The 27,395-nt window shown below is 41.1% G+C and overlaps 1 protein-coding gene and 1 long non-coding RNA gene across 13 annotated transcripts in view; both read right to left on the bottom strand.

Moving 5' to 3' along the window:
• The window catches only part of ADNP (activity dependent neuroprotector homeobox), a 32,648-nt gene extending 9,853 nt beyond the window's left edge, over positions 1 to 22,795 (bottom strand). Inside the window, exons 1-9 of one of the 12 annotated variants that reach the window (XM_074843278.1) lie at positions 22,614 to 22,794; positions 20,654 to 20,728; positions 19,641 to 19,690; positions 17,896 to 18,011; positions 17,277 to 17,399; positions 12,960 to 15,673; positions 12,134 to 12,292; positions 10,731 to 10,776; positions 9,273 to 9,579 (exon numbers count right to left, since the gene is read on the bottom strand). In XM_074843278.1, the coding sequence (XP_074699379.1) occupies positions 9,273 to 9,579; positions 10,731 to 10,769 (346 nt within the window). In that variant the 5' untranslated portion in view covers positions 10,770 to 10,776; positions 12,134 to 12,292; positions 12,960 to 15,673; ... (3 more) ...; positions 20,654 to 20,728; positions 22,614 to 22,794. The other 11 variants (XM_074843277.1, XM_074843276.1, XM_074843287.1 and 8 more) reach the window with 11 other exon arrangements.
• A 2,173-nt stretch (positions 22,796 to 24,968) lies between these two features.
• Positions 24,969 to 26,898, bottom strand: LOC141931352 (uncharacterized). Its single transcript, XR_012625556.1, has 2 exons — positions 25,238 to 26,898; positions 24,969 to 25,122 (listed from the first exon to the last, which is right to left on the bottom strand). It is a non-coding gene; the product is annotated as an uncharacterized LOC141931352 (long non-coding RNA).
• Positions 26,899 to 27,395: the final 497 nt, after the last annotated feature.

Genomic DNA, 27,395 nt, shown 5'->3' with positions numbered 1-27,395 from the left:
TACCAGAAACAAACACAGTGTCATTTTAATACGCCTATGTGAATACTAGGAAACCAAAGAAAAATAAAAAGTTTAGATCTTGTCTATAAATCTCAGGGATTCCAAATTACTCAGTTATAGTATCTGCAATAATGAAGTTACTTAGATACATCATGCAAAGTGACTAATGATAGTAATTTTCAAACACAGGCCATAAAAAAAAGTATTTCGATGTTCTGTATAACATTTGTGAAGAGAATTTAGTATAATCAAAACCACCTTGATTTCTTCACATACAACACTCTAAATGCAAGTACATTAATTTATGTGAGTGTAGAGGTGTTTCCGCTAACTCTCATCTCAGTGAAAAGCATAAGAATTGGAAAAAAAATAAAATTAAGTTCATATGAAAAGTAGCTATGTTCTATATGTTATCTGGTACCTTTCATTTTAGGGAAACTCAAACCCACTTTAGAAATATGAAGACAAGTCTCATAATATGAACCCTAATCAAGCTATGGAGAGCACTTCTGCAGGCATTCTTTGCCATCTCAGAGAAGGCAAGAATTAAACTGATCGTGGCAGTAAACTCCCTCTTTCCAGTTATTCCCTCTAAAGCCTCTAATGACTTTGTATGGGAAATCATGAACTGCTCTTTTTTTATGCTGCATCCATTCTCATCTGTACTCTTTTATAATCAAGTATTTCATATGCAATTATAAACAATATCCAGGCCTAAGACATTCTTCCTCTCTGTGCAAGACTGAATGTGATTGCTCAAATAGTTAAGAGTGATTCATGTCATCCTTTCAGAATGCTACTCACTCCTGCCCAGTCAATTATTTTTAATCCTCATAAAGGACTGGGAAATAAGGTTTGAATGGGAGTTTCTAACTTCTTGTTACTTTGAAAGCTGACTCAGACAAATCAGTTATTTTATTGAAATCTGCATTCAAGCCTATGATTCCATTATCATATTTTCTGATCAAATTCTGAATTTATCAACATGTCCCTTTCCTCTTTCTTATATAAAGTTATTTCTAAAGGCACACATTGAAGTTTAAGAAAAACACTTGCAACATCCCTAAGATTTTAGAACTCTGTACTGTTTATTAGGCTTTGATTAAGTAACTACAGAACGTGCCAGGTTCTGCCCTGATTTTCTACCCGTCCTTGCCCATACTGTGGTATCAGTTTTACTGTGTAAGCACCTCTGGGCAGAAGCTATATCCTGTTATTTGTACTATTAACATGCTTTTGGATGAAGTAAAATAAAAATAATACCATTTATGACATGTAAGCACATAAATGGTGGAAAAGCTTTTGAAAACAGTAATGGATATTTACCTTGAAAACAGGAATTTGTATTGAGAAATTGTTGTATTAAAAAAATTAAGACCTCAAAGAGTAAATTTATGTATTTCAGAGCAATATTACAGTTAATTTAGTTACTTCAAATAGAACTAAAATTTCCTTGACTAAAAATATTATTTCAAGGTTACAATTTTGCTTCAGTGGTAAAAACAACATCTAATATAGCTTAAAGTTGAGCCAGGTCCATTTTAAAGACATGAATAGTAACTGAAAATATTTAACAACAGCGCTGAGGATCAGAAATGCCAATTTTGTGTATTAGTAACAAATCAGTCTAAAAAATGATAGAGACTAATGGGAAAAATGCTGTTGCCTAAGAATTTCAGCTCCTAACTAGCCTCTTGATTAATGCAAATGGTTTCGTAAGGTTGTGTCCTAGTTGCAATTTCCAAGCAGTACCATTTTCTCTGTATTTGATCTGTAGTGGAGACTCCAACCTGCAGTTTCTTCTCCTAGGCCAGTCACTACAAAATAGCTTTCAATGCTGAGCCCGCTGTCAATTTTTTCATGACTTAAAACAGAACTGACTTGTGTGATACTAGAACTGTGTTAACAGGAAAAGAAAAAGACCACATAGTGCACAGAGTGGGTTTATATCCTTAAACAGAGATCACAAATTGGAAAGAAAATAGGCTTCCTTAACATTCTATACCCTCTCTTCCCTAAACAGAATTGGGAAGTATGGCTCTGAACACTAAGTTACAATAAAGTAACACAAGTTTGCTTTCAAAGCACAGTATAATATTTTTTTTTAAACTCAAGAACATTTATTAGAAGTTCTTGCTGCTGCAGTTCATAGAGCCAGAGTGAAAAATACTAATGTAGCCAAGAAATTAATCATGGCTCCACCAATTCCTTTTCTCTGAAGGCAACTGAATAAGCGCTGCTCTCACTGTATTGCATTGGTTCAGTAATGCTTTCAGTAGCTTCTTCATATGTTCAATTTTTTCATCAAAAATTATATGAAGCAGCATAGTCAAGTATGTTTAGGATTTGAATGAATATTTTCAAGTGAACTTCAAACCCAAGAAGATAATGTCCTAGTAATTTTATTCCAGAATAACCCAAGTTATTAATATCAACTGTAGAAACATCAGTGCATGAAAACATTACATTTTAAAGCTTCTAGCAAGCTGTGCTGTTTTCTTCAAAACCAAAGAATGTACTTATTTTGCTTGTAAAGAAACTTTTTTTTCCTCATGACAAAGCAGAAGTCAGTACAGAGTTTGTCTTTAGGCAATAATCACTTGTAAAATTGAAAGTCAGCCACAAGTCTCAAAATAACGCCTATTATCGAAGACCTTATTTTAGTCCAAAATTCCACTAAACTTCTTCACCAAAAGAATCAAATGCTTTCTCTTAATTACTGTGTCTAACATACCTAGACATGCCAAATATACCATGAGATATATACTCAAGTGAATATGAAAGCAAATGATTTAGGGCTGCCTGAAAACAAGATCTCTATTCTATCTGCACCATCTCCTTGCCTCTGCCCTTTTGTCCACGTCACAGTCAGATCTTAAAGATCTTCCTATCACAACACATCATAATAGAGGATATAATTAGATCTTCACATCTGAAAACTGAAGATCAACCTTACTTTGCAAATTCTGCTTGATAGCTGAACCCAACTCACCTAATAACAAAAAACTCATCCTTAAGCAAATACAGTTAATTTTATTTAGGAAGTTTCTTGACCATTTAATTGTCATTAGTGGAGAGCCAGATACAGTCTGATATTATTATGGTTTATAACTACAAAAAGATGCTTTTAGCATCTCCATTAATTTCTATTTACAGCAAGTAATTCAAATTGTAATCGCAATATACAAAACACACTTCTGGCACATCCCTGAATGGGGACATGAAAACAGTTGGGATTAAGAAGCATCTCAAATCATCATTTAGACATTAATGCTGTTCTTGAAATGAGGTATCCTTTATCTGACCAGAAGTTAATGTTTAAGAGAGGACACCTGAAGCATCTCTTCTTCACTGTCAGGGCTGCTTCCTACTGCTCTGATGCTTAGATCCAAGTAATTATTTTAACAGAACACACTACTAAGGAATGCAGCATCCAGTGCTGACAAAATCCACTAGTGCTTTCCTCTGGCACTAAAGCTACTGCTACACCCAGCATCCCCCACAAGGAAGGATGCCCGTAATAAAGGGTCAGAGATCAACTGATCCTTCTGTAAAACAGTCTACTTCAATGCTGTTTCTCCTGTTTTTCTACTGAAATGCCAAAAGTGAACTGTCTTAAACACTGCACTTCAGTGAAGACAAATAAAAGGCACAAGCCTTTTCACTAGGCCCAAGCAGCTCAAGCTTCATGCATCTATCAGTTACCAATTCCTGATGGTTAAAGAAGTGCTACTTACCTAATATTATAGGCTCGATACAGAACTGCTGCGATTTAAGTGGCTTTCAGAAAAAGCTCAACAGCATTATTTATTTTTTTTAAATAAAGGAGGAATTCATTTATCCTGAGATGATACTACTTAACCAATGACAATCCCAGCCCAGGATTCTAGTTAACAGGACATCCTCTATTTCCATGTATTCTGTTTTATAGTAGCCAAGGCATAACTAATTTTTATTGTTTTCCTGTATGGTTCTACTCTATCCTATTCACTCCTGCACAAGTCCTAGATATTTAATACATTATAGAACTTTTCTTTGTAAGGAACGTGCATCTGTACACACATTCACAGAAGAATAAGATGGTCACATATATGTTAAGCAAAAATAATGCTAGAGAGAAACCTGAGCACTTTTGATCCTCATTAAGTAACAGGAATAATGAGAACTGCCTCCAAGTCAACCAGTTGTTTTTAAGTTCATGATTCAACAAACAGTAAGAATTAAGTTTGTGTCTGCTCTTCTGTTTCCTACTTCTAGACTTGGGTCCCACCTATAAATACACTGGGAAGCCCTTTTTCGTAAGGTGAATTACACAATCTACACTAAAATGCTGGGTGGAGAGAATACATGATTACTGAAAAACAAGACCAACAATGTCCTTACTAGAAATATCCAGGTAGTATCTTCAGGTACCTAAGAAAATGAATTGCTAACCTAATTATAAGGAATTCCAAAAAATTAGACTGAGATCTCACTGATCTTTAGTGAACTTGTGCAGAAGATGTCACAAAATAATGGTAAAGTAAGCAGACTGTGTAAGAAATATTTGGAACCTTCTTCTGCTCTGTATTTATGTAGTACCTAGCACAAAGGTCTAGTCCACAGCCAGGTACCGATTCCTAGAATAATTCAGTAGCCAAATGTAAGCAGAAAAGACAAGCTGTAAGAGAGCCAAATATCATTACTAGATTAGAAACACTGTACTTCAGTTTTCATTTCATAGTCACATTTTGGAGATGCAAAGACCTATTTTAGATAAACTTCATGCAGTACTATTTCACTGTTTTGGGTAACAGCCACTATGCAAAGCATGAACAAAAAGCGAAGACAAGTTTCCTAGCTAGTGCACACACGTTCAGCAAAAAGGCCTGAACAAAGTACTCTCAGATCTTCATCCAAAAATCTGAAGGGGGGGTGGGAGGGAAGGTTTTGTGAAAAAGCAAGGTAAGCAGAGGAACAACAGTTAAAGAGACTTCACAAAACTCAATACCAGGTACAAAGTCTGTACATGGTATTGTGCTTGGGAGAACTGAAGCACTGTCTTTGGCTTTGTTAACAGGCTGTAAGAGTCCCAAGAAGGAAGAATGTAATCTCAAGTGCAGTTCTGATATGTCCCTCTTAAAACCTCGAAATTAGGGCAGAAAATGACTACAAAGACTTCTGAAGTTTGAGAAGTCTACAGGAACCAGCAGTTCAGTTCACTCAGTAGAATCACATCCTGAAACGGGAATGGGCCAGGACATATAGGCTGATTGATTTAAATTAATAATTATGTCCAAGTTTTAGGAAGCAACTAAAACTGCAGGCCAAAAGAGACAACACTGTGCCTCATTTGTTTAAAATCAAAGGCTTCTTTTCAAAGAACTCAGGTTCACAGGTCTAATAAAAAAGGGACCTCACTTCAAGGTTAGTGTTGCTTCACAGCAAAAGGATTTTTCTCTCTACTCATTTTCTAATCTTGTTAGCTGTAGTTGGTAAAAGAAAATACTAGTAGGGGAAAAAATTGTGTAACACCTTGAAATGCTCTCAGGAGCACTAGCGTGAACAATATTCAGGAAAAAACATGATTTCTGCTTAGTTTTAGGAACTTAACAACACAAATATCCTAAGACACAGGAAATCAAGACTTCAATTTTTATGGCATGACAAAAAAGCAGAAAGGAAACAAGTTCTAGCCCAAAAAATTAACCACTGCATAGTCACAGAGAAGTTTCAACAAACCCCAAATTCTTCAATATCTCACTTTTTTTTTTAAACAGATTTTAGCATTTAGGTAGATTGCAGTGACTTTCAGCTCGAAATTACTTCTTCACAAACTTGCTACTCTTACTAGCACTTCAAATTCCAGGTGGAAACAATTGCAGTCACTATTCTAAAAACATCCAGAATGTGAAGTCTGACACATCCTCCTGTAATGTTACTCTAAGTGATTTTTAAACCACTTTTAGCATTTAATAAAAATAAACTATCCTCACTGTACCATCTTCAAGCACTTCAAGTTAAGATGGCCATGCAGTTCAGCCCTTTAACAAACACATCAGTCACCAAGGGACTGGAACCACCTGGAAAACTGAGTCAAAAAATGAGTTAAAAAAGATTACTGTTCAATTATTTGGAAAATTAATTCACGTAAAATACAATACTGCATGCCTGTTTTAGAGTTTTATATTGCAACAGTTTACATTTTCTTATGCTACATATTTTTCTCAGTGCAAACAGTCCTCCCTTACGAGGGACGTATTGATCTCACACGCAACAGGCTGCATTCACAACTTGAGAACTATGACCTTACAGGAGGGTATGCACCCAGGACAGAGAGGATAAGGAACGCAAGAGGGGAAAAAACCAGCAAAAAATCCATCAGTCAAATTATCAGAAGTGATAAAAAAGAGAAAGCTTCAACCTGTCTTTAGACCCCGAAAGCTGTTTCTATTTCAGTGTAACTAAAATCTTAACTCTCCAGTAGGTCTTTTGTATTTTGGACCTGCTCTGAAGAGCTGCCTTGCAGCCTGCTACCTTTGATACCATCAGGTAACAGATGTTAGACTGTTTCAGCTCTGCCAACTTTATTGAGAACAATGAAATAGAGGATCTTCTAGTGTACAGCTTCAAAGCACCCACAAGGTAACAATGCTATTCTGATTCTGGAAAAGATGCATCAGTTTCAGAACAAGACAGCCTTTTTCTCCAAGCTAAAATCTTCAGCAATCTGCCTCATCATGTTATTTTCATTTCTGGACATTATTCAAAGTGCTTACTCTGCTTGTTTCATGTTTGAGCTTTGTTACAGTTCTAACAAGCAGCAAGTATAATGTATTTCCAATGTCACAGTCTTATTAGGAAAATGGCGGTTTTCATCCAGAAATAATTTAAAGACCTAAAGAAATATTCTGGAGAAAAATCTTGCTGTGTAAAGGAACCAAGACAGCACCAGTCTACAGACTACAACACTGTCAGTCTGTACCATCAGGAAAGCCTTCCATGACCAGCAAGCACAGAATTGTAGGCAACCCTAAACATTTCATTGAGGAAGATGTCCTCAGTCAACTAGGTTTGTAAAGAGCATCACTGTGAAATGGCAAGTAAAAACCGGTTATGGAATCCTCAAAAGCTATAAACAAAACACCCCTAAGTCCCTAGTGCATTTTATTCTTATTCAGGCACCTCAAACCTGTATGAACAGGTTAAGTATCCTAATGCTCTTTACAACAGCCACTGATTCTTCTGAAGTACCTGTCCACTCGTGGAACCAAACCAGTGGAATACATGGGGTTTTTTTTAAAAATATTAAACATACCAGAAAAGTATGCTGTCAACATTGCTAATGATACTAGAGAAATAACTGGAAAGTTACTATCTGGCTATTCCATTTATTTTCCTTGGAAATTTTATGAATGTAGTTCTAAGTTTATCTAAGTTCACAGAGCTGAGAACAGTTAGAAACACCAGTCAATCAAGAAAAGGAAAACTACAAAATTAAACTTTCCTAGTGAGTATTGAGTGAAAATTAGGAATGAAGTAGAAAAAAAAGTTACAGAAATACAAATGAGGCTCCTGGAAGCAATTTTTTTTTTTTTAACATGCATTTAGCAATTTTCTTGACATACAATTTGTTTTACCAGCTGATGATTCCCAGGCCTACCATGAAAGCCTCACAGGAACATAGAGGTGGAAAGCTGGTAACTCATTTTGAGAGCATTTCCCCCTCACAATGAAATACATAAAGTTACTCATAATGGGCAACATTTACGCCTCACCCTACCCCTTAATCACTAAGTGTATTTTTTGGCTCAGTTGAAAGGATCAGCACTAGAAAGAAAAGCTTTATGTATATTCAGTATGTTGACCATTTTGGTTTTGTTGAGTAATAAAATTATTCAGCCACATAGGAGTTCGTAGTCTTATCAATTACACAACTATCCTCTTTGTTACTGTGGCTGTGTCCTTCCAGGCTGCCTCACCATAATTAATCAGTCAAAACTGGGGTGCCAAAACACTTTTATGGAGTAAAAATGTGTAGATCCTTAATCCTAAAACAAACATATGTTAAATACAGAAAATCCAAAAGATACAGACAAGTCAATGAGCCTCTCATTTCCAGTTAGCGAGTTCTTTACTACTGCTTAGAAGAGGCACTATTTCACCAAAGATTAAGTGTGACAGCTTCTTCCCTGCAATGTTTACTGTGAACACCCTGCGGGCAAAGAAGGCCAGTCTTCCAAGAAGGGCTGCACATCCCCAGCTGTAAACACGGGAGCAAACTACCATCATGTGTGCAAAGGCACCACCCCTTTTACTTTAAGGGCTCAAATTTCTAAATCAGACTAGAAGGACTTCCAAAGGACTAGACTGATTCAGTATAAATCCACTGCCAGTTCACAGGCCTACAACTAATGTTTTAGGGCTACTGAAAAAAACCTCCACTTTATAACTCCAGACATAAAAATCCTATACAAAATTTAATAAAAATGCAACTTTAGAAGGGGTCTTCCTACTCTAATGTAAATATCTGCTGTTCATCAGTTTTTCAGATTTGATGCCAAGATATTGGCTGAATTTATCAAATCAAATGTGATGCCAACTGATTTGATGCCAACACCTTACATCTAATGACACAGAAATGTGCACCTCTTGAACTGACTGCTTCTGACGAGCATTCAGTGGAATTTACACTTCCATAAAACTTTTGTTAAATAATTTACCTTGGAATAAAACTGGGGATGCAATTACAACTATCTCTTGGGCACATTATTAAAAATAATAAAACATCAGTTTTACCTTCTCTTATGAGCACGTTTGGTTGACCCTTCTGCTCCTAATGCTCTCATTTACTCACATTATGAAGACTGAGAAAACCTGAGCTTTTTGGTGATGTGAAACACAGCATTATCAACTGTATTATTGAAATTATTAGGCGTGAGCATGTGTGCAAAACAGACAATTTTATAAGCAATGTGTAAACCCAGCCTTTTTTATCCCATTGTGACTCTCAGTTTGTATACATCTATACTCAGATCAATCTTGTCTTATTAAAATAATTAGCTCTGTAAGAACTATCATTCATTAAAGCAGATTTCCTGTAAATTTGAAACAGATACTGGTATTTTTTGTTATTTCTACACATGCTTATAAAATGTAACTGTTCCTCTCTCTTTCCCCCTCTCCCCCTCATCATCCCTCCGCTGCTTCAAAAGGTCCATCCTTTCGTCGCTCTTTTCCCCCTCTCCTCCTCATCCTTTCCTTTGCTGGTTCTTGGCCTTCTTGGTCCTTACCTCGCTCATTTTCCCTCTTCTCATCTTCCCTGCGCCAATTCATAGCGTCCACATTCTTTCGTCGTTCTCTCTCATCCTGTCTCCACCGCTTCTTGATATCTTTGTCCTTAACTTGCTCATTTTCTCTCCTCTTCTCATCATCCCTGTGCCATTTTATTGTTTCTGCATTTTTCTGCGGCTCCACGCTTCTTTTGAGATAGTCTTGTCGCCTCCTCCTCTTTTTTAACATATCCCTTTCCCTGGCACGAGCCTGCTTTTCTTTCTGGGAAAGAAAAGCTTTACGGGGCATCATGAGCTGCTGCTGTACCTGTAATAATATCGTATCCATGGAATAATATACTATACATGCACTCAGTCAGGCACCAACAACTCTCATTTGGAGCTGAATACTTCAAATAGTAAGCCAAGATAATTCTTCTCTTTCCTTCATAACCCTCTGCTAGCTCCGTATTAGATAATGACAGGCAAGTTGCTATGTTCAGCTCTGGGCACAACACCTAACTGGCACCTCTGCAGTTGGCCCACATCCAACATTGAAAAGTCAACCCCCTAAAATCCCGGGCCTAAGCAGTAACATTTCTTTCCCCTCCCCCTTACAACTCCTCCCACAGAGGTTTTAGCAGCCACTTGGCCGTTGCTACTTGGCATTGAAGGAACAGACTGATAGGAGAGTTGTGAAGGAAACTTGTGAATATTCAAACCTTAGTTTCTTCTGTTAGTGGAGATCTACATTTCATGAAACTTAAAAGGTGCTTATTTATCTTTTCAGACCTCCATCTCTACCAAATTTGGTTGAAAATGGCCAACTTTTTTCTCGGCTGGGAGGAGGGAGAGAAGATTAGGAGACAAGCCACAATCTGAAAAATCGTATAAGCTTTGTTTCCTTGGGAAACCTGGCCAAAACATTTAACTGCAGTTAACGAAATAAGTCCTGACTCATCTACTCAAACTTCCTCCAAGTATGTCATGTCTTGCTATTCACAAGAACAAAGGAAAAAAAGAATGTGACTATTTACTTGGAGTTTCTGCTGATAAGTAGGGTAGTTTGGTGCTTTGTTTTTACAGAGGTGTCAATGAAGACTACCTTTTAACAAATTGTTTTACTTTTGGTCATTTCTCTGTAGTCATCCAACACATTCATATCTTTAAATTTACCGGTGTTAACATCTGCAATTTGGAAATAATGGAAAACAAAACAGACCACAGAAAGAATTTATACTATGACTATTATCCTTTAAATACTTTTCTGTACACATTGAGCAACGGTTCAGAAATGTCAAACTGCAGTTGTGGCCCAGGTTTGGAGTTTTTGGTTTGGTTTTGAACTTTTGTTTAGAAGAGAGTTTTGCAGAGGTCTAATAAAAATGAAAACTGCAGAAAGGGCAAAATTACTAGATTAGAATACTTAAGCAAAGCCTAAAACAAAATGAAACAAATGTACTTTTAAAATTTAGCTACCTTATGGAAAGCACTTGTTCCCAGCATGCAATACTCCATCTTTTTCCTACAGAAAAAGCAATGTTTCAAACCCTTATTCTAAAAGCTGTTCCTTTTCCCTACATGATACACCGCCCCACACACTTAAACCCACTGCTCTAGTCCATTGGCTTTGTTAGATACGTATCATGATCCCACGGTTTTCATTCCAATAATTCAACCCCAAATTCTTAATATCCATAATAATACCAAAAGGGAAGGGCTGCAGCAGAGTGAAACAGCATAATCAAAAAAATGCATGCAGTTTGGTAACAAGTTAGTGCATAAAATTCAGATTATGCTAAAAATTACTTCATTAAAATGTGTGGGATAGCTCTCCACTAGACAGCCTGTTTTTATTAATATTAAATATTTCTCAGTAACAGTTATCTTTAAAATCAGAAAGCAATGAGAATCCAGGATCATCATCATCAGTGCAACCCAGACACTGTAAATCTTTAAAGTAGTTTTAATTTCTCTATTGGCTGTGTGCCAGTACCAGATTACTGTTGTTTACTAGAGCAAACTTAACTTACTAACTTTTTAAATGGTCATTATAATTTTAACAGTAACCCGATTTTATTCCAATAACAATAGCACAAGTAAAGCTTAAATCATATTTCATGCAAATGATTCTTCTCCCTCCCACCCCCAGACAAGTACCGACATTTAAAATCTGTCATTTAAAAAAACTCTTTTGGGACTAATTGTTATATTTTCTTTCATTTGTGGATTTTTTTTTCTGTTTCATTGTTGGGTATTTTTTCCCCTTTGGCTTTATCTTTTCACTGTTAACTACAGGATTCCTCCCTCCCCTCTCTTTATACATATCCCAACCCACTTTGACAGACCGATTTATAGACAAATGATAGAAAATATCTTAATGAAAACCATTTCAGTTAAATTTCCAAAATGAAACATTTCAATTGAGATTCAAATAAGAAATGTCAGATTCTAAGGAATAACTTAAAGGGACATCCAACTTAAATTATGTATCTTTGAACTTCCATATCACAAGTCACAGGCTTTTCCGCAGTTCATTTCAGCATAAGAGAGTACTTCAGGCAGTCTGGTCACTTCTCCTGCAGTCAAAATCATCTTTCACTTTTGTCTCTGTTGGTTTTAATAAACCAAAAGAGGGGGGAAAATTTTAAACCAGGAAACTAATTAATATGCAGTAAAGCTGCCAGACTGACTGAGCTCAAAGCCGTCCCCCCCTCCCCAGTTTTTCTAGACTTCAAGTTGGTGTTCCTTTAAGTTCAAAATGTCCAAATATCAGAAGTAAACAGTCAGAACTACCCTTTCAACTATTTTTTGCCCATACTTTGACAAAAGAACATCTTAACTCTTCCCAATCTATTCAGTACATATTATGAGGCATTTACCTCCAAAATTAATGGTGCTTGGGCGTCTCAGACTCATTGGACAAGTTTCATGCAAAAGCCTCCAAAAATAATTCTCCTTCCAGAACGCCCACCTCAGCGATTATATTACACCTACTGTGTGAGGCCAAAGCCCGGACATAGAAGAAGGATCATATCCTGCTGTACAAAACAAAGTGTTAAAGACAAGAGATAAGAAATGTAGTAAGGGCAATCTTACATTTATAACATACATTTCATTGTGAAGGACTCCAGAGCTAATTAATTATAAACCACATTTACTGTACCTTTACTGACATGGAGCTACTGTAGCGTGCACTCCAGCAAGTTAACAGTGCTGCAGGAAGTTTTAGCAGGTTTGTGGCTTAAACAATAAATTCCGATGGGTGATGCTACCCGAGGAATATTTTAGTGCTCAGATTTCAATTAAATTACCCAATTCAGAAATCCAGCAGGATACAGAGAGGAATTCTCCTATTCACACTTCATACAAGCTTTTGCCTGAAGTGTTTAGGACCTCAGTTTACACTTCATCTGAGCTATCAGTACCAGCAGCATAGTGAGGTAAGCTTAGTAAAATACCAACAGCACTTCCTTGTACAGGCATTTTTTCCTAGAAAGTTCCCATACAAACATTCCCACCTTAAATTACAAGACTACAGGAGATCAAACAGGTGACACAGCTGTCAGCCACAACCCTAGGCATAAACATTCATTTGGGAAGTGTTCAGATTAAAATGTTCAGTTACAATGCTGCTAGGAGGATGTGAAGTAAACCGTTTTGGGTAATGACATGTAAATGATTATGCTTCTGTAGGAAGACTGATACCTCTTCAACTCGCATCACCCATGGACAGAAACTCAGTCTTGAACAGACTGGAAACACAAGACATAATATTAGTATCATGAAGTCTGGAACAACCAAATCTAGTTTATAAAAGCAAAATTTGTTGAGTCATAATTACTTTTCCAACTAATGATGACTTTTTCTGTTTAAAATTGTTAGATCTTAATCTCTGTTGATTATTCAGACAGAACATCCACAGTTCAAAGTACAGATTATTTTTCTTAAGCAAATATGGTTTCAACAGAAGATACTAAAATGTTCTAAGAAATTTAAAAAGACAAAATTCTTAAAACACTTCACATTGAGGCAAAACTGGATATTACATATGCTCTAACAAGACCACTAGCAATACCTTCAAACAGGTAAGGATAATGGGTTATTTTAGTTCATACTCGATTATTTTCTAACTAGGAAGTAGAATTTGTGTCCCTGTATTTCTACCGAGTCCAAATTACCTCTCTCCAACTGACTCCTTGCAGAAAGCACACTTCTGCATGAGGACTGATCTGCCCTGAGAGCAGATCAGTGACAATTAGCGTATCAGTCTGAAGATACAAACACTGAGCACAGAAACACTTCATCCCATACTGGGCCTCCCAAAGACTGAGTATCATTTCCCTACATTATGTTGCTGATGAGAACCACCAAGCATCTGGCATTTTTCTGACTTTATATAATCCAAAATTCTTTTATTTTAGCCCTTATTTTGCTAGTATTTTAAGTTGAAGAAGTTCTTGGTTTACATATAACAGCACAACATAGTAGCATGTATCAGAGCTGACAGCAGCTGTTATGTTCCTGGACAAAATGAAACAAGATTGTTAGTTTCTTGATACTGTGCTTTTTATCTCCCTATTCCAACTGCATTTAAAATTAGGTCTACTTTGAACAATTTGCCCAGCTAACTGCATTTAATAGCATGCTCTAAAACGCCAGTCATGTAATGGATTTGCAAAGAAGGCTGTTAGTGCAACACTGAGTGAATCTCTTAAAACGCAGGAAAATTAACCTATGGTTCCCACAGCAATAGAAAAGCAGCTTCCTCATGTATGCAGGTTAAACAATGCTATATAGTATGATGGTGTATAACACTCTATATTCATGAGCACAACGGATGGCCTGTCCCTGCAGCAATGCAGAGGCTGGGACTGTGGGACCTGACAATTCCAGGACAGCTGAGCAAGGAACAATGATAGTCAGGAAGCAGAAAGGTATCTCAGGGAAGAGTGACCAAATCAAAAATACCAGGAGCAGAAACATCAGGGAGAACAGAGATGTTGGAACAGCTGAAAACTACCGAAAACTTCCCTGAAAAGGTAAGAGTTGCAATTAAAAATCTCCTCTCCCTGCACAGAGTCAATAAAGAGTCAGCTCCCAACATGTCTATCACTGGTTTACATTAAGCATTTTCACTTTATTCTGTTGGACTTGTCTCTTTCCTCCTTATTTAAGCATTTCTGGCCTAGTTTTCAGAGGGCTGTGCACCCACATCTCCCCTGAAGGTAATGAGATTTGCAGTTCAACAGCACATCTGAAATGCCAGACAACTAAGAGCTCATTTTTCAAGTCCTATAATCCTAGGATGGAAGCTGTTTTGTAACACCATGTGCTCTATTCTCATGGCAACATTTTAAATAGCATCTCCTCAGCCTTATCAGCTGAGCCATCTGCATCGCCGAGCTCCTGCCCATGTAACATGATGGTCTTCAGCTAACTTCTGTCTAACAAACACCTCTCAACTCCAGCCAGATAATTCTGTATGCACAGCTGCCATGTTAGGCCCAGCACTTAAATTCAACCTTAAGCTAGCACATCAGCGAGCAGGAGCTCCCAAGTGCTTTAACTTGTTGCTATATCCACGGTCCTTTAACTTGTGTCTATATCCAAAACAGGACTAGGCATATTAAAAAGATACAAAGTGACCAGAAATCCCAAATCAAACCATCTAGAAAACCTGTCATGTTGTTTATAAACTAAGATTATTGGAACTGGAGAAAATTGACAAATGTATTTTTCTATCTGGTCAAAGCATTGTAAAACTTTTGCAGCACTGTGCACATGCAACCACTCCATCTCCCCCTCACAAATAGTCTACTTCTTCAAAGTCCCTTTGTCAAAAAAAGAATTTAAAAAAAATTAAAAATCACTTCAGATATTAGATCAGCTACCTCCAAAAAGATTTCAAGTTGTGTGTCAAACAAAAAGGACCGTTTCCCACCACTTCTCTGGACATCCTATGTAAATATTCCTTCAGGAGAGGAGATAAGTCCATCTAAAATGTGGTACTAAAAAAACCCACTTAAAATCCTTTGGAGGAAATTCTTAGGCTAAAAACCTTAACATGCTGTTTCACTGGTTATATGCCATTTTCAGCAAGGGCTTATGAAACTGTTTTAATCTCTTTTATTCTGGAGCTTACTGTCTAGCTTCAGCTTGGTGACTCTTGCACTAAAAATTCCAACTTCCCATCACAGGAAAAACTTCTGTGTAAGACAGTTCCAGTGAAAGGAATCAGTAAGGCTGATATGTTTTACTCTCCATTCATTTTTTATTTAAAGGTTAAAAAAATATCTTCTGCAGTCCAGCAGACAGGGATCTTCTAAGTCATTCACACACTTCTCATTCTTGCTCGATTTCTGGAATTTTCCACTGGTGCCAGAAGCTCCATCTGGTGGGTGTGTACACTAACTGCAAAACTGAAAGGGAATTAACTATTTCCTTGTCAACTTTTGTTTAGTAGTAACAGTTCTGTATGCTGTGTAATTTCGATGTCCCAATATAAAATGCAAAATGGCCAAATTCTGATTGCTCTGGGAACCACAACTCCTTATTTCTATTCTTGATGACTAATCTGCTACCTTACACTCTGCTGGGAATTTCTGATGGGTTTTCTTATTTTGATGTCATAGGCTGAAGTATGTTAAAGAATGCTGTTAGCTAAATTTGAATGTTTTCTGAAGAAGGATCTTTTAAACACACATGATAAAAAACACATCAGTTCTGGCCATCTCAACTGCATTCTGAAAAGCAGTTTTAAATTGCATCCATTCTCTAGGGCATGCTATACTTCAGTGCATACAAAATTTTAAATTAGAGGCACTAGCAGCTCAAGAAGTAGGCTTACACACCTACTGCCATCTTAAATAATATCTTTTGTGGCTGTTCAAGATCTCCAAAGATAAATGTTTATATGTAGCCACACATGTACAGTGCAATCAATATGTAATACACATACTCAATATGACAGCCTTGCTTGTTTAAGGCTATTTCTTAAAGATTTCAGTTTGAAATGTAATAAAGCCTGCACATCTTGCTGAAATTTGAAATCAAGACTGGAGATCATTGAAGCACGAAGGATATTATTTGCTTACACCATGATATCCACACTTCAGTGATCAGGAAAAAAGACTGCATGAATATGCTCTACAATTCCAAAATAATCCTCATCTAGATTGTAGCTAAGAATGAACAATCCCAGAATAAAAATTATTTTGGAAACAGAAGCCCGTTTCATGAATTAGCAGCTACCATTTAAACTAAATCAAGAATCATCTTGAAATTTTTAATCCAAAGCTCACAAAAACATCTGTATAATTAAACAAAGCAGCATAGAAGTCTCTGTAAAACGTACAAGCATAAAGCATGTAATCGATATACACATAATTTATGATTGGATTGCACTGATTGTGAAACTGCAACCAGATTAGACTGCAAGTGAAAATGGTAGTCCTGTCTTCTCTGTGTCATGTTTTCCTGACATCACCCTCTGTCAACAGCCAGAGCAGAGAGACCTGATCCAAGTGAACAGGAGTGTTTTTCAGGCAGAGCAGTTCCTTCACTCACCCAAACAGAAGTGCTAGGACTCGTACAAATAAGGTGGCAGGAAGTGTGGCTCACGCCACCCCTTCCAGTGGCAGCACAGACACAGATATATTTAAACCAGTAGTGAAACTGCATCCCTTAGTGTGTCCTAACTAGTAAAATGCATTGCTTGCATGCTGGTATAAGTGGCAGAACAAATCAACGAACAAAAGAGAGCATACAAATACTTTTACAAGCTCATCCAAAACCCTGCCAATACATGCTTTCTCAGATAGTAGATATATTAGATATTGAAGGGATCTCGCCAACTGGCTAGCATCTGAGTATTTAAAGTGTAAAAATAGTCAGTGAAGTAGGCTGATGCTAATTGTTTTTCCTTTGCCTTACCACTTCACACGCTATGCACAAATGCTGGCATTACACAATTGGGTAAAGTCTGTAAACAAGAGCTTAAAAATCAGTCTTACCACTTCTTACCTCTTTCCCTTTCTGTCTAAGCATAGCTCCCAAGTGTTCCAATCCCTGACTACATTCCAGCGTTAATCCACCTCAGCTACTGCTGTCTTCAGTCTGACTCAGGAACCTTCGATATTCAAAAGGCTTCATAGCAGCAGCAGCAGGAATGGGGAAACAAAACAAAAACAAAACAAGATCACAAACTGAAGTTTGACTTTTCAGGGGGGAAAAAAGCACTTTAAAACAATTATTTTGCCTACTTAGATTTCAAGAGACATTTTGTCCCCTTACTGTTGCTGCTATGAATCCGCATCACTAACAACTTCTTTGGCCCAGCTGCAGCACAAGCTAAGAACTATCAGATCCAGAGTCACATCAGAAAGCAATACACAGAAGAGGTAAAAAGGGGTGAAAGAAAGAATGCCTGAAGGCTGAGGCCTGAAAGAGAGAAGAGGAGCTGGGGATAGGGAAGACACATCAAACAGTGAAGCCAGGCTTGAGAGCAGGCCCTTTTCCTACATTTAAATGACTGGATGAGCTGAAGTGGACAGGCTGTTTACACAGTTACTTAGTTTCTATTTCTTGTAAATGGTTTTAGATACTACTTGCGAAGTAGATTTTAAATGAAACATTCTGCCACCTTATCTGGATAGTCAAGAACCTGCATGTGTGATGTGTTCATAGAGTCAATCAGCTACACAGGTTTAGAACCCAACTGCCAGTATCAGCCTTCATTCAAGTCATCTTTAACGCCACCTTAAAAAAAAAAGGATATAAATGGTGGTAACTGAAAGTGACTCACTGCTGAAAAAATGGTATTTATTCCATTCTTATTCAAAACCATTAACCGTCAAACACATTCAAAAGCACTAATGTGAAATAAGAGTGAGACACTAAATTCAAGCCTCATGTTTGCCTTTCAACATCAGCTAGCTACAGTGAAGCTCTGAACAATGTAGTTTTTTCCTTGAGGCATATGGCCCTCAGGTAGAGAAATATGAGTTACACCCTCTCTAAAAATGTCTTTATTCAAATCTAGAACATGTATTCAGTTTTTATACCAGATCTAAATACTTCCTGAGAGCTCAAAATGAACAGGTCAAGTTGGCCATCCTGACTAGAAAAGCAGGGGCCTTCTTCCCAAAATGTGTCAGGTGATCAAAACAAACCTTCTACATATACAGGAAGTATAGGATTTTTTTAAAAAAAAACTAAATTAACATAACCAGGAGTTCCTTTTCTTACAATGCGTACACAGGCATTTACATTACATTATCCTTAGACCAGCACCTTTTACTCTCATCTCCATTGCTTATACTATTATTAGGAAACATACACTTGTATAAACATATTTATGTATATAAGCAGGACTACCTCCACATTAACAATTACACTGTTTCAATTATGTGAATACCATTACAATTATGTTAATAAAAAACCATAACCTATATAAAAATCTAAGCATATAGCAGATGTTAATTTAATATAATTAAAAATACCGTAATGCTTGTTTAGATTCAGGCCAACAGAGTCAGCTGTTATCCTTTTTAAACAAGCATGTTATATGCATGTTAAAAAAAATCCCAGCCAACATAGCATTATTTATATAAAATCAGCAGAACTAATAATTTAAAAAACACCCCATCTTTGCCCATGTTGATAAAGCAGATCAAATGACACCTGTGGACCACACTAATCAGCTGATCAATCGCAGCCCTATAGCTATCCACTGCCTCTCTCCTGGCAGCCATGTCCTACAGACTTTACACTATGATCTTCTTCATATCTGATGCCGTTTTGTTCGTTCCCAATGTACACAATTTTGTCTCTCTCAAACCAACTTCAAGTAGTGAAGCAAAGACAACTTCCCCTTTCTGAAAAAAAACCAACCCCAAACCAAAAACAACACACAAAAACCCCAATTAAATTTCCTATCGAGCTGCTAAATCTTATTTGCAGCCATCTCAAAATAAACACATTAACACCTGAGCACTGTCTTTGCTCCCACAGAATAATTTGTTCCAAATTCTTTCTTTACATCAATGAAATCAGCTGCCACCTTAATAAAAAGTTATAAAATACACATTTGGACTATATGACTTTTGACTACTGATAAGATTCTGATATGTTTATGTATTCCAGGAATGCTACTTTAAATTTTAATATTTACTTTCATTATTTACTATTATTCTGGAGTGGTAAAGCTAGGTTGGGAATAATCATCTATTATTCACTCCGCAGTCAGAAGCACAACTTACCTTCCACAGAAAATTTGTATGTGCATTCATCTAGAATTTAATAGTGAATTCAGTAACTGTAGAATTCACCTAACAAATGATACTTTATACTATTAAAGCTTAATTAAAATGCTGTTGTGACACATACCAATTCTGAAAATGCTAATGGGCATCTTCTGACAACTGGTAACTTCTATCCTACATATACAGAGAAAAATTTAGTTATTCATCTCATCCTGAAGAACACATACAGTCTTCCTAGATGTTTTGTTTATGCAGCTGATGCTTAACACTGTAGGAGGGTACGAACTTTCCAAAAGAGTCAGGAAGTTCCTCTCCTGTGAAGGTTCATCATTCCTAAGCACTCTGAGCAGCACCACTTATCTGTCTCACCTACAGGCAAAAGCAGCCACCTTTCACCTTCCCCACCCCTTGCATATGCGAACAACACCCCCTCCTAAAACTTAACACAAGTGATCTCACAAGCTCTTAATGACTGTAAAGCTCTAGTAGTTCCACACAATATACTTTTAAGCATGAACAGTAGTAACCTAAAGAGATGCTTTCTATAAACCTGTTTAATGGACCATCAATTCAGGTTAAAAAAAAAAAAAGGTTTGAATGATGGGGCACTAAAGATATATCAGTTTGCAGTGATCTCAGAGACTTGCCCCCAAACACTGGAAGCATCTAATTTCTATTAGATATCAAAAAGTAATTTTAAAAAATTCATTAAGAAATAATATTAATTTTAGTAAAGGGCAGCTTACTATTAAAAAAATAGTACAAAAACATTTAGCTTAGTACTACTTTCGGAGGAGAACAAGTTATTCATTTTGTGTCAAAAAGGACACCTATTTGAATGAAGTTTATATAAATATTTGCTGTAATAATCTTCAGGAAAGGTAACAATCAGGTTACAACCCATCAGCCTCAAGTGCAAATTTATTAACAATAGGATGTTTGTCTTCTGTTGTCTCTTTTTAATGTTTTAAGATTTCAACACATATCACAGTAGATGTTGATCTGCTGATATCAAATTGCTGCCCAACATCTGCAAATGCACACCTAAAAAGGAACTAAGCTTTGGTTTGTTTTGTTATTAAAAGCAAAAAAAAAAGTTTTTTCTGTTTTTTATACAGGGTGATCTATCTTTCTCACCTAGAAGGATGGCAACTCGTAATTATTACAGTTACCAGAGTCCCCAAGTTGAAGTTTTTCCAAGTAGCTGAGACCCTGCAAGAGGAAACAACGCTGGTGGCCTGAGGCACATACAGGCTGTACTACACAGGAGCCAGCTAAGGTTGGTCCATTCCTACCCTGACAGGTAGGAATCGTGTCTCCATTAGCTCACACCTTGTACCTCCAAACAGAAATAGAAAATAGCAGTAAAAATAGAGATACAGCTAGTAAAAACAACCTTAGAACAGGGAATTTCTCTAAAAGGAATGGGAATTTCTCTAAAACGAATGAAAACCTTTTTCACACCTACCAAATGGCTTAAATACATCCAATAAACAAAGAATATCAAAACGTCAAAGCGCCCGGTTACCCGGACTCTCCCTGTGGCCCCAGACAAAGCACTCGGTGCTTTACCAACGCCTCACACTGTAAGTTTGCACCGCTGCAGCCATGCGCTCACAATGTGCGAAAAAAGCCATGCAAGTTCATACCGCAAATGGCACCACAACCAAGTTTTGAGACAATCACGAACATCCTCCACAGAGCCTCGCAAAACCGCCCGAAATCCTCCATGTGCTCCAGACCCCCCCTCACCCTCCCGCTCCCCCAGCGCGGGCTCCCACCCCTCCCCTGCCCCCCCCGCCCCCCCATAGCCACGGCCCGAGGACCCCACCAGGCGGGCGAGGTCGGCTCCGGGAGGACACCTGGAGCGTGCCGGGGCTGTCCCGGTGGCGGTGGCGGGGCTGCAGACGCCGTTTAGCGGCCGCCGCGCCGCCGGCCCTGCCCCCCCCCCCCGCTCCCCCCCCCGCCCGCCCGCCGCAGCCCTGCCCGGCGAGGGGACGGCGCCCCCTACTGCCTCCCTGGCGCACGCCGCGCCGCCGGCTGGGCTGCGGTGCATTTTGGGTGGGGGCTGGTATTTTTCTACCACGGTCATAAACGGGGAGCAACAATACCGATTTAACGGGGGGTGGGGGGGTGGTGGTGAGGGGGCACCACTAGCATCGCGTACGCCGTGGTACTTGTTTTGGAAATCTGTTTCCCCCCCCCCACACCCCCCACACACCGCCTCCTCCACCCCCGGGCTGCAGCCGCCAAGTGAAGGGGGTGCGTGACAAGGGGGGTGCAGCTCCCGACGGCTGAGCGAGGCTTTCGGGTTTGATTTCCCCCGCCTTTGTCTGAGAAACGGCTGTCGGTAACTATAGCCCAGGGTAGGGAAAGGAGGGATGGGTGAGTCAACGTTGCTCCATCCTGCAGCTGGTGCTCCGCTCAGGGTACCGGCCGCGGATCGCGCCTCCTCCCGCAGGCACCGGCGCCTCGGCCGCCGGAGGGAGGCTGCTCCCCATTCACCGCCCGGCAGCCAGCGCTGCTCTCCGACCTCGCTCCAGCGCCAACTCCGCCGGCGGGGACCCGCGCCCGGCTGCCGGCACACGCTGCCCGCAGCGCCGGGATGCCGGGAGCCGTTCCCCGGCTCCTCATCCCGTTCACTTCACCTTACCGCCAGCGCGGCCCTCGCCATCACGGCCGCTCCCGGGACACATCCGTGTGTGGTCCCCCCCGCCGGGAGGGGGAAGGGAGGAGGCTGGGACTGCATCTGCCGCGCGGGCCCCGGGCAGGAGGGAGGGAAGCCGGCAGCGTAGCGGTGCCCGCAGCCGGCCGGAGCGGAGCCGGTCTCCCCCGAGGCGGCGAAGTCTCTTCAACATGTGTGCGGCCGGGGGAGGGGGCCCGCCCGCCAACTCCGCAGCCCGCCCCGGCCGCAGCGGGCACGGGCGGCGGGCTCCTGCCCCTCGGGGCGGGCGCGGGACTCCCGCCCCGCCGCCGGGGTTGGGGGACGGGGCTGCCGGGGGCCGCGGCCCCGCCGGGCTGAGGGAGGGAGGGAGAGAGGGGGCGGGCGGGGGCTGCCCCCGCCCGGGTCGGACCGCGGACTCACGCACACACCTACCTGACTGGGGCTCTCCTCAGCAGCGAGGGCGGGCGCTCCCCCGGCACCTCTGGCTGGGGGGGGGGGTGGGGGGTGCGCGGAGCTGCCTCCCTGGCGCCGCCCGGGTCCCTGGGCGGGCGGGCGGAGCGGAGCCGGCGGCGGCGGCGCGGGGGAGACAAAGGGGGCTGGATGGCGGGGGGGCGAGTGTGCGGGGGGTGGCCTATGGTGAGCGGGTCCCGGGGGGCGGGGGCGGCGGCGGCGGCTTCACTGGGCTCGGTCCCCGGGGCGGGGGGTGTGGGGCTCCGGGGCGGGCGGGGGGGGGTGGGGGGGGGGGTGGGGGCTCCCTGGGCGCCCTGCAGACAATACAGCCGGGTCCCTCCTGCCCAGAACCTGCCCTGGCCAAGATGGCGGCCGAGAAAGAGCGGAAGTGACGCGAGACTCTCATTAGCATACGGGACTCATTGTCCGGCGGGAGGGGAGGGGGCCGCGCCCCGGGGGGGAGGGGGCCCGGGCCCCCGTGGATTCCCGCCGGCCTGGCCCCCATCCCGCCCCGCGGGCCGCGCCCCGGCAGCGGCGGGCGGGCGGGCGGGTTACATAACCCCGCCGGGCGGGGGGCGCTCTCGCGAGAGAGTCGGCGGGAGCCGCTGGCGGCGGCGGCAGCGGCGGCGGCGGGATCTACCCCAGCCCCGCTAGGAGGCGCCGCGCCCTGCGGCTGGGTCCGAAGAGGGAGCTGACGCCGCCCGGTTATCCCTCCGCCGCCCCCAGCCGGGACTACATCCTGTCCTGAGGGGCCTCCGCCGCCGGGGCGGGGGCACGCGCCTGGCGAGCAGCGCGCCCACGTGACCGCGGTGCGCGCACGTGACCGCGCGGCCGGCAGCACACGGTCTCGTGCCGAGCGGCGGCGGCGGAGCCGCCTCAGGGCGCGCCCGCCCCGCTCCGCCGCCGCCGCCGGGCCGCAGCCCGCCCCCGGGGCGGGGCGGGGCTACCCCGCGTACGGCGGTCCCCGGGGACCGGCGCCCCGCCCCGCCCGGCCCCGCCGCGGCGGAGCCCCCCGCCGCCCGCGCCTCGCCTCACACCATGGACAGCGCAGCCGGCGGCGCCGCCCGAGGGGCCGCGGTCGCCGTTCCCGTGGCGGCGGCCCGCCTCAGGCGGCTGGGCGGGCGCCTGGAGCCGCCCCGGGCCCGGGCGCGCCCTTCCAGAGCCGTGGCACCCCTCTGCAGGACGGCCGGCGGCGGGTCCGGGCCCGGGGTGAGCCGCAGGCCGGGCTCAGCCGACGGGAGGGAGGCTTCGAGTGAGGCGATCGCTATTCGAAGTGCCTCGGTAGGGTCACGCACGGCTAAATCTGGCATAAGCTGTTACGGGATTAGTCGGGGCGTTTGGTGAGGTGACAGAGGACGTGTCTGGTTTACGCAGTGCTGCTCTCTGAAATCTAAATTTCCCGTATTTTGGCTTAATTTACTGAGGCATGCAGTTGCCCAAAGGTGGATGCGTGTCATGTTCCCGGTGAGCTTTGTGCGCACGCGTTCGCACACACGTATGCGGTGGATGGATAATTGACTTCACAAGAGTCATTTCAGAGCAGTAACGTCTGGATCATGACAAGACTCCACATGTGATTCTTCCTTGAGGATCAAGACAAACATTCTCAAGATCTCTTCAACAAACAAGGCCCAATTCTACAGCACAGTAAAAAAAAAATTCTACAAGTGAAAGGGAATGACGGCTTTTGTTATTTCAAAAATACACAAACACTTGAAGGATGAAGTAAAGCATAATTCTTTCCATCCTCAGCATTCAAAACCTTTCTGGTTCAGAGTCACACATATTATAGTTAAGCCTTACAATACTAGAAAGAAAAGTCCGTGTTTCCAGATAATTGCCTGAAGTATAAAAGCATAGAAATGTCATAAATTACTTAGATTTCATAAAACTCAAGGATCTCCTACGTTTTCAAGTGACTGACACCCTGAAAATGTGTACACTGCTGTGTTTATCACAATTCATGTAAACAGCTTTTATGAAGAATTTAGTGACATTTTATTGTATTTGTTAGCTTGCTTTAAGACTTTCTGGTTCGGCAGAATTTATTAGTATGCTATTTGTCACCATCTGCAAATCACTCCTCTGTTTCACCAGGTACTTTCATGGTATCTTCACATTAGTGGTCATAAGAATCAGTAAGTCACGGAAAGAGACTTTCTTTTACAACAGAATGGAAATACACAAAACTTACCTGCAAAAACAAAGCCTGTGCTTTAGCGTTAAAAGGGTTTCTAGAACTGAGGTACTTAAAAAAAGTTCCACTGTGATATACATATGTGAAATATGTCTCAACTAAGGAAAGCAAAGCAAGCTGTTTTGTTTTTTCTATAATGACTTCAGTTTGCCTTCCAAGAGTGGATGTCTTGTCTTTGATGGCGCAATTAAGAAAGTACGTTGGAAAACATTTCTGAAATGCTGTTAAGTCAGTTCCATATTCAGAAGCTATCAACTAACTTCATGGCCGCTCGAGCAGTTTGATTGCGATCGACTGAAATACACAACCACAAACTTCAGGTCCTTCCTATTTCAAGACTTTCATGCCTTATCACTGACCACTTTTTAGCAATCACTTATTAGTGGTGCATTATAACACTTTTACTTACCTAACTTGTCTCATACAGGTCAGACTTATGTTTTCTTCTTAAAATTAATTTAAATTTTAGAAGAAAGGGAGAAATGTCTGCAGCACATTTAATACAGTATTGTTACACACTTCTTTCTGAAAGAAAAAAACAAACCATGACGATAAACAAGTCTAAAATGCTTGGAGAGAATAATGGTAAGTACTGCAGTTGCCTCACCTACTGAGAGTTGTACATCCGTATGATGCTTTTGGTTGTACAGAAGAATGCTTAACTGAGAAAATGAATTGTGGTAACAGAAAAGAGAAATGGAAGTTAGCAAATGCCAATATAGATCTGGGGCTGTAAGACATTATTGGGTCATTTGTCTATTATGCCTGGAAGATGGGCAAGGTTGGAGAGGATTGTCCCATTTAACTCACTGTATCTGTCACCACCATACTTTAGGGCTCTAGCATGGATTTATTACACATAGAAAAGAAATTTCTAAGAAAATACAACAGCAACTGAAAAAAAAAATGCATAAAAATACAACAGCACCAGAAAAACAAATCCCTGACCCATAGACCTAATCTAAAGGTTGAATTTGAGAACACATAGTAAGAAGTATCTGAAGGTTAGAGGAACTGGGTTTATGGAACATGATAATGCAATTGGAAATACAAATTATATTTGATAGCTATTGAAGGGAATGGGCATCACATGAAGGTGTGTGCAAACGCTACAATACCTGCACAAGCAGAAATAGTTGGAATCCAGGCAGGAGAATTGAATAGGCTTTTGGACACCTTTCCATGTCCTGACTTCTGGGTGCAAGTAGAACTATCAGTGTAATTTTGTATCTTGCTGCAGTTTCTTGATACGTATCAGAAGAAGCCTCCAGGCTAGGCTGGCAGCCAGAACAGCAGAGGATAGAGAGTCCTTTAACTGCTTCCTAAATATCAGTAATATCAAGGAATTTCCAACTGGAAACAGCATTTCCAGCCATGATGGTGCCCCGTCCAGAATTACGGCCAAAGAGAGTATGGGAAACAATTTGTGAACTGGAATTTGGCATGAGAGGGAATTAAATTAGGTATGGACAGAAAGATGTGCATCAGAAGGCAGAAATATCCACTCAGCGCACAAGATGGGTGATGCAGGAAGAGTTTTTTAAGGCAAGGGAGAGAACAACAGGAGGGAAGGATAATGTAGCAGCAGAAGTTTGAGCAAATGTGAGCCACTGCCTGCTTTGGGGTAAAGTCTGCAATGACATGGCTGAAAAAATTGGGGGTGGAGGGGGATGAGACAGTATATATGGAAAGCAGTCCTCAAATGATAGACAAGATCTTGTTCTCCTTTAGTTTGGTGAGAGTTCTCATGATGGCCTGCACAGTATGACAGTTGTCAACAGTGAGTTAGAAAAGAAAGATGACAATAATACCAATTTTGTATGAAAAGATTGATTTTAAAGGTAAAATTCAAGCAGTGGGCAAAAAGGAGAAAAGGAATCTTGAGCCTGTTTTTCTCCTGTGTGTACAGAGTGAGGTGAACAAAATGAATAAAAAGTTGATAATAGTCTTAATATACTTTTTATATTACAGACATGGCTATTATTTCTCACAATGGCCTATGGCCACTAAAAAAATCAGCAAAATCATAGCATTGTAAGAGACTAAACACTAAACATCAGAGAGGAGACAATTAGCATTCCCAAGTTGAACAGGTGTAATTGAACATGTGTTGTGCTACAGATTCAGGTCAAAACTGTGCCTGGATTCATAATTGTAATAGTTTAGCAGCAGTACTATGTTTTGGGTTTTTATTCAAATGCAAAATAATTAAGACAACTATTGATGGCTTGAAGCACCTAACAATTATTTATACAATAAGTACAAGTAAGTTAATCCTCAGCAGCATTAAGATCACTGGTCTCTCAATGATCTTCAAGACCCATTAAGCCATCCAGCTCCTATGCTGCTCAGACACTTAATCATCTGTCAGCATTCTCTAACCTTCTTCCATGAAGATGACTTTTAGAAAAGTCACCAAGAAGGAACCAAATTTAGTCTGTATCAAGATGAAAGTAGGGAAGAACTATCCCTTGACACAGAGTACTCTCTTCCTTTTCTCCTCATTTTTTAAGATGCTCACATTGAGCAGGTCTGTGATTAGAGATGCTTAAGATAGGTTTGCTATA

Source organism: Strix aluco, chromosome 17 (genome assembly GCF_031877795.1).
Source record: "Strix aluco isolate bStrAlu1 chromosome 17, bStrAlu1.hap1, whole genome shotgun sequence".
In the NCBI taxonomy this organism is placed as follows: domain Eukaryota; kingdom Metazoa; phylum Chordata; class Aves; order Strigiformes; family Strigidae; genus Strix; species Strix aluco.
Note: the sequence above shows the minus strand (reverse complement) of the source record. Positions and strands in the feature narration are given on the sequence as shown.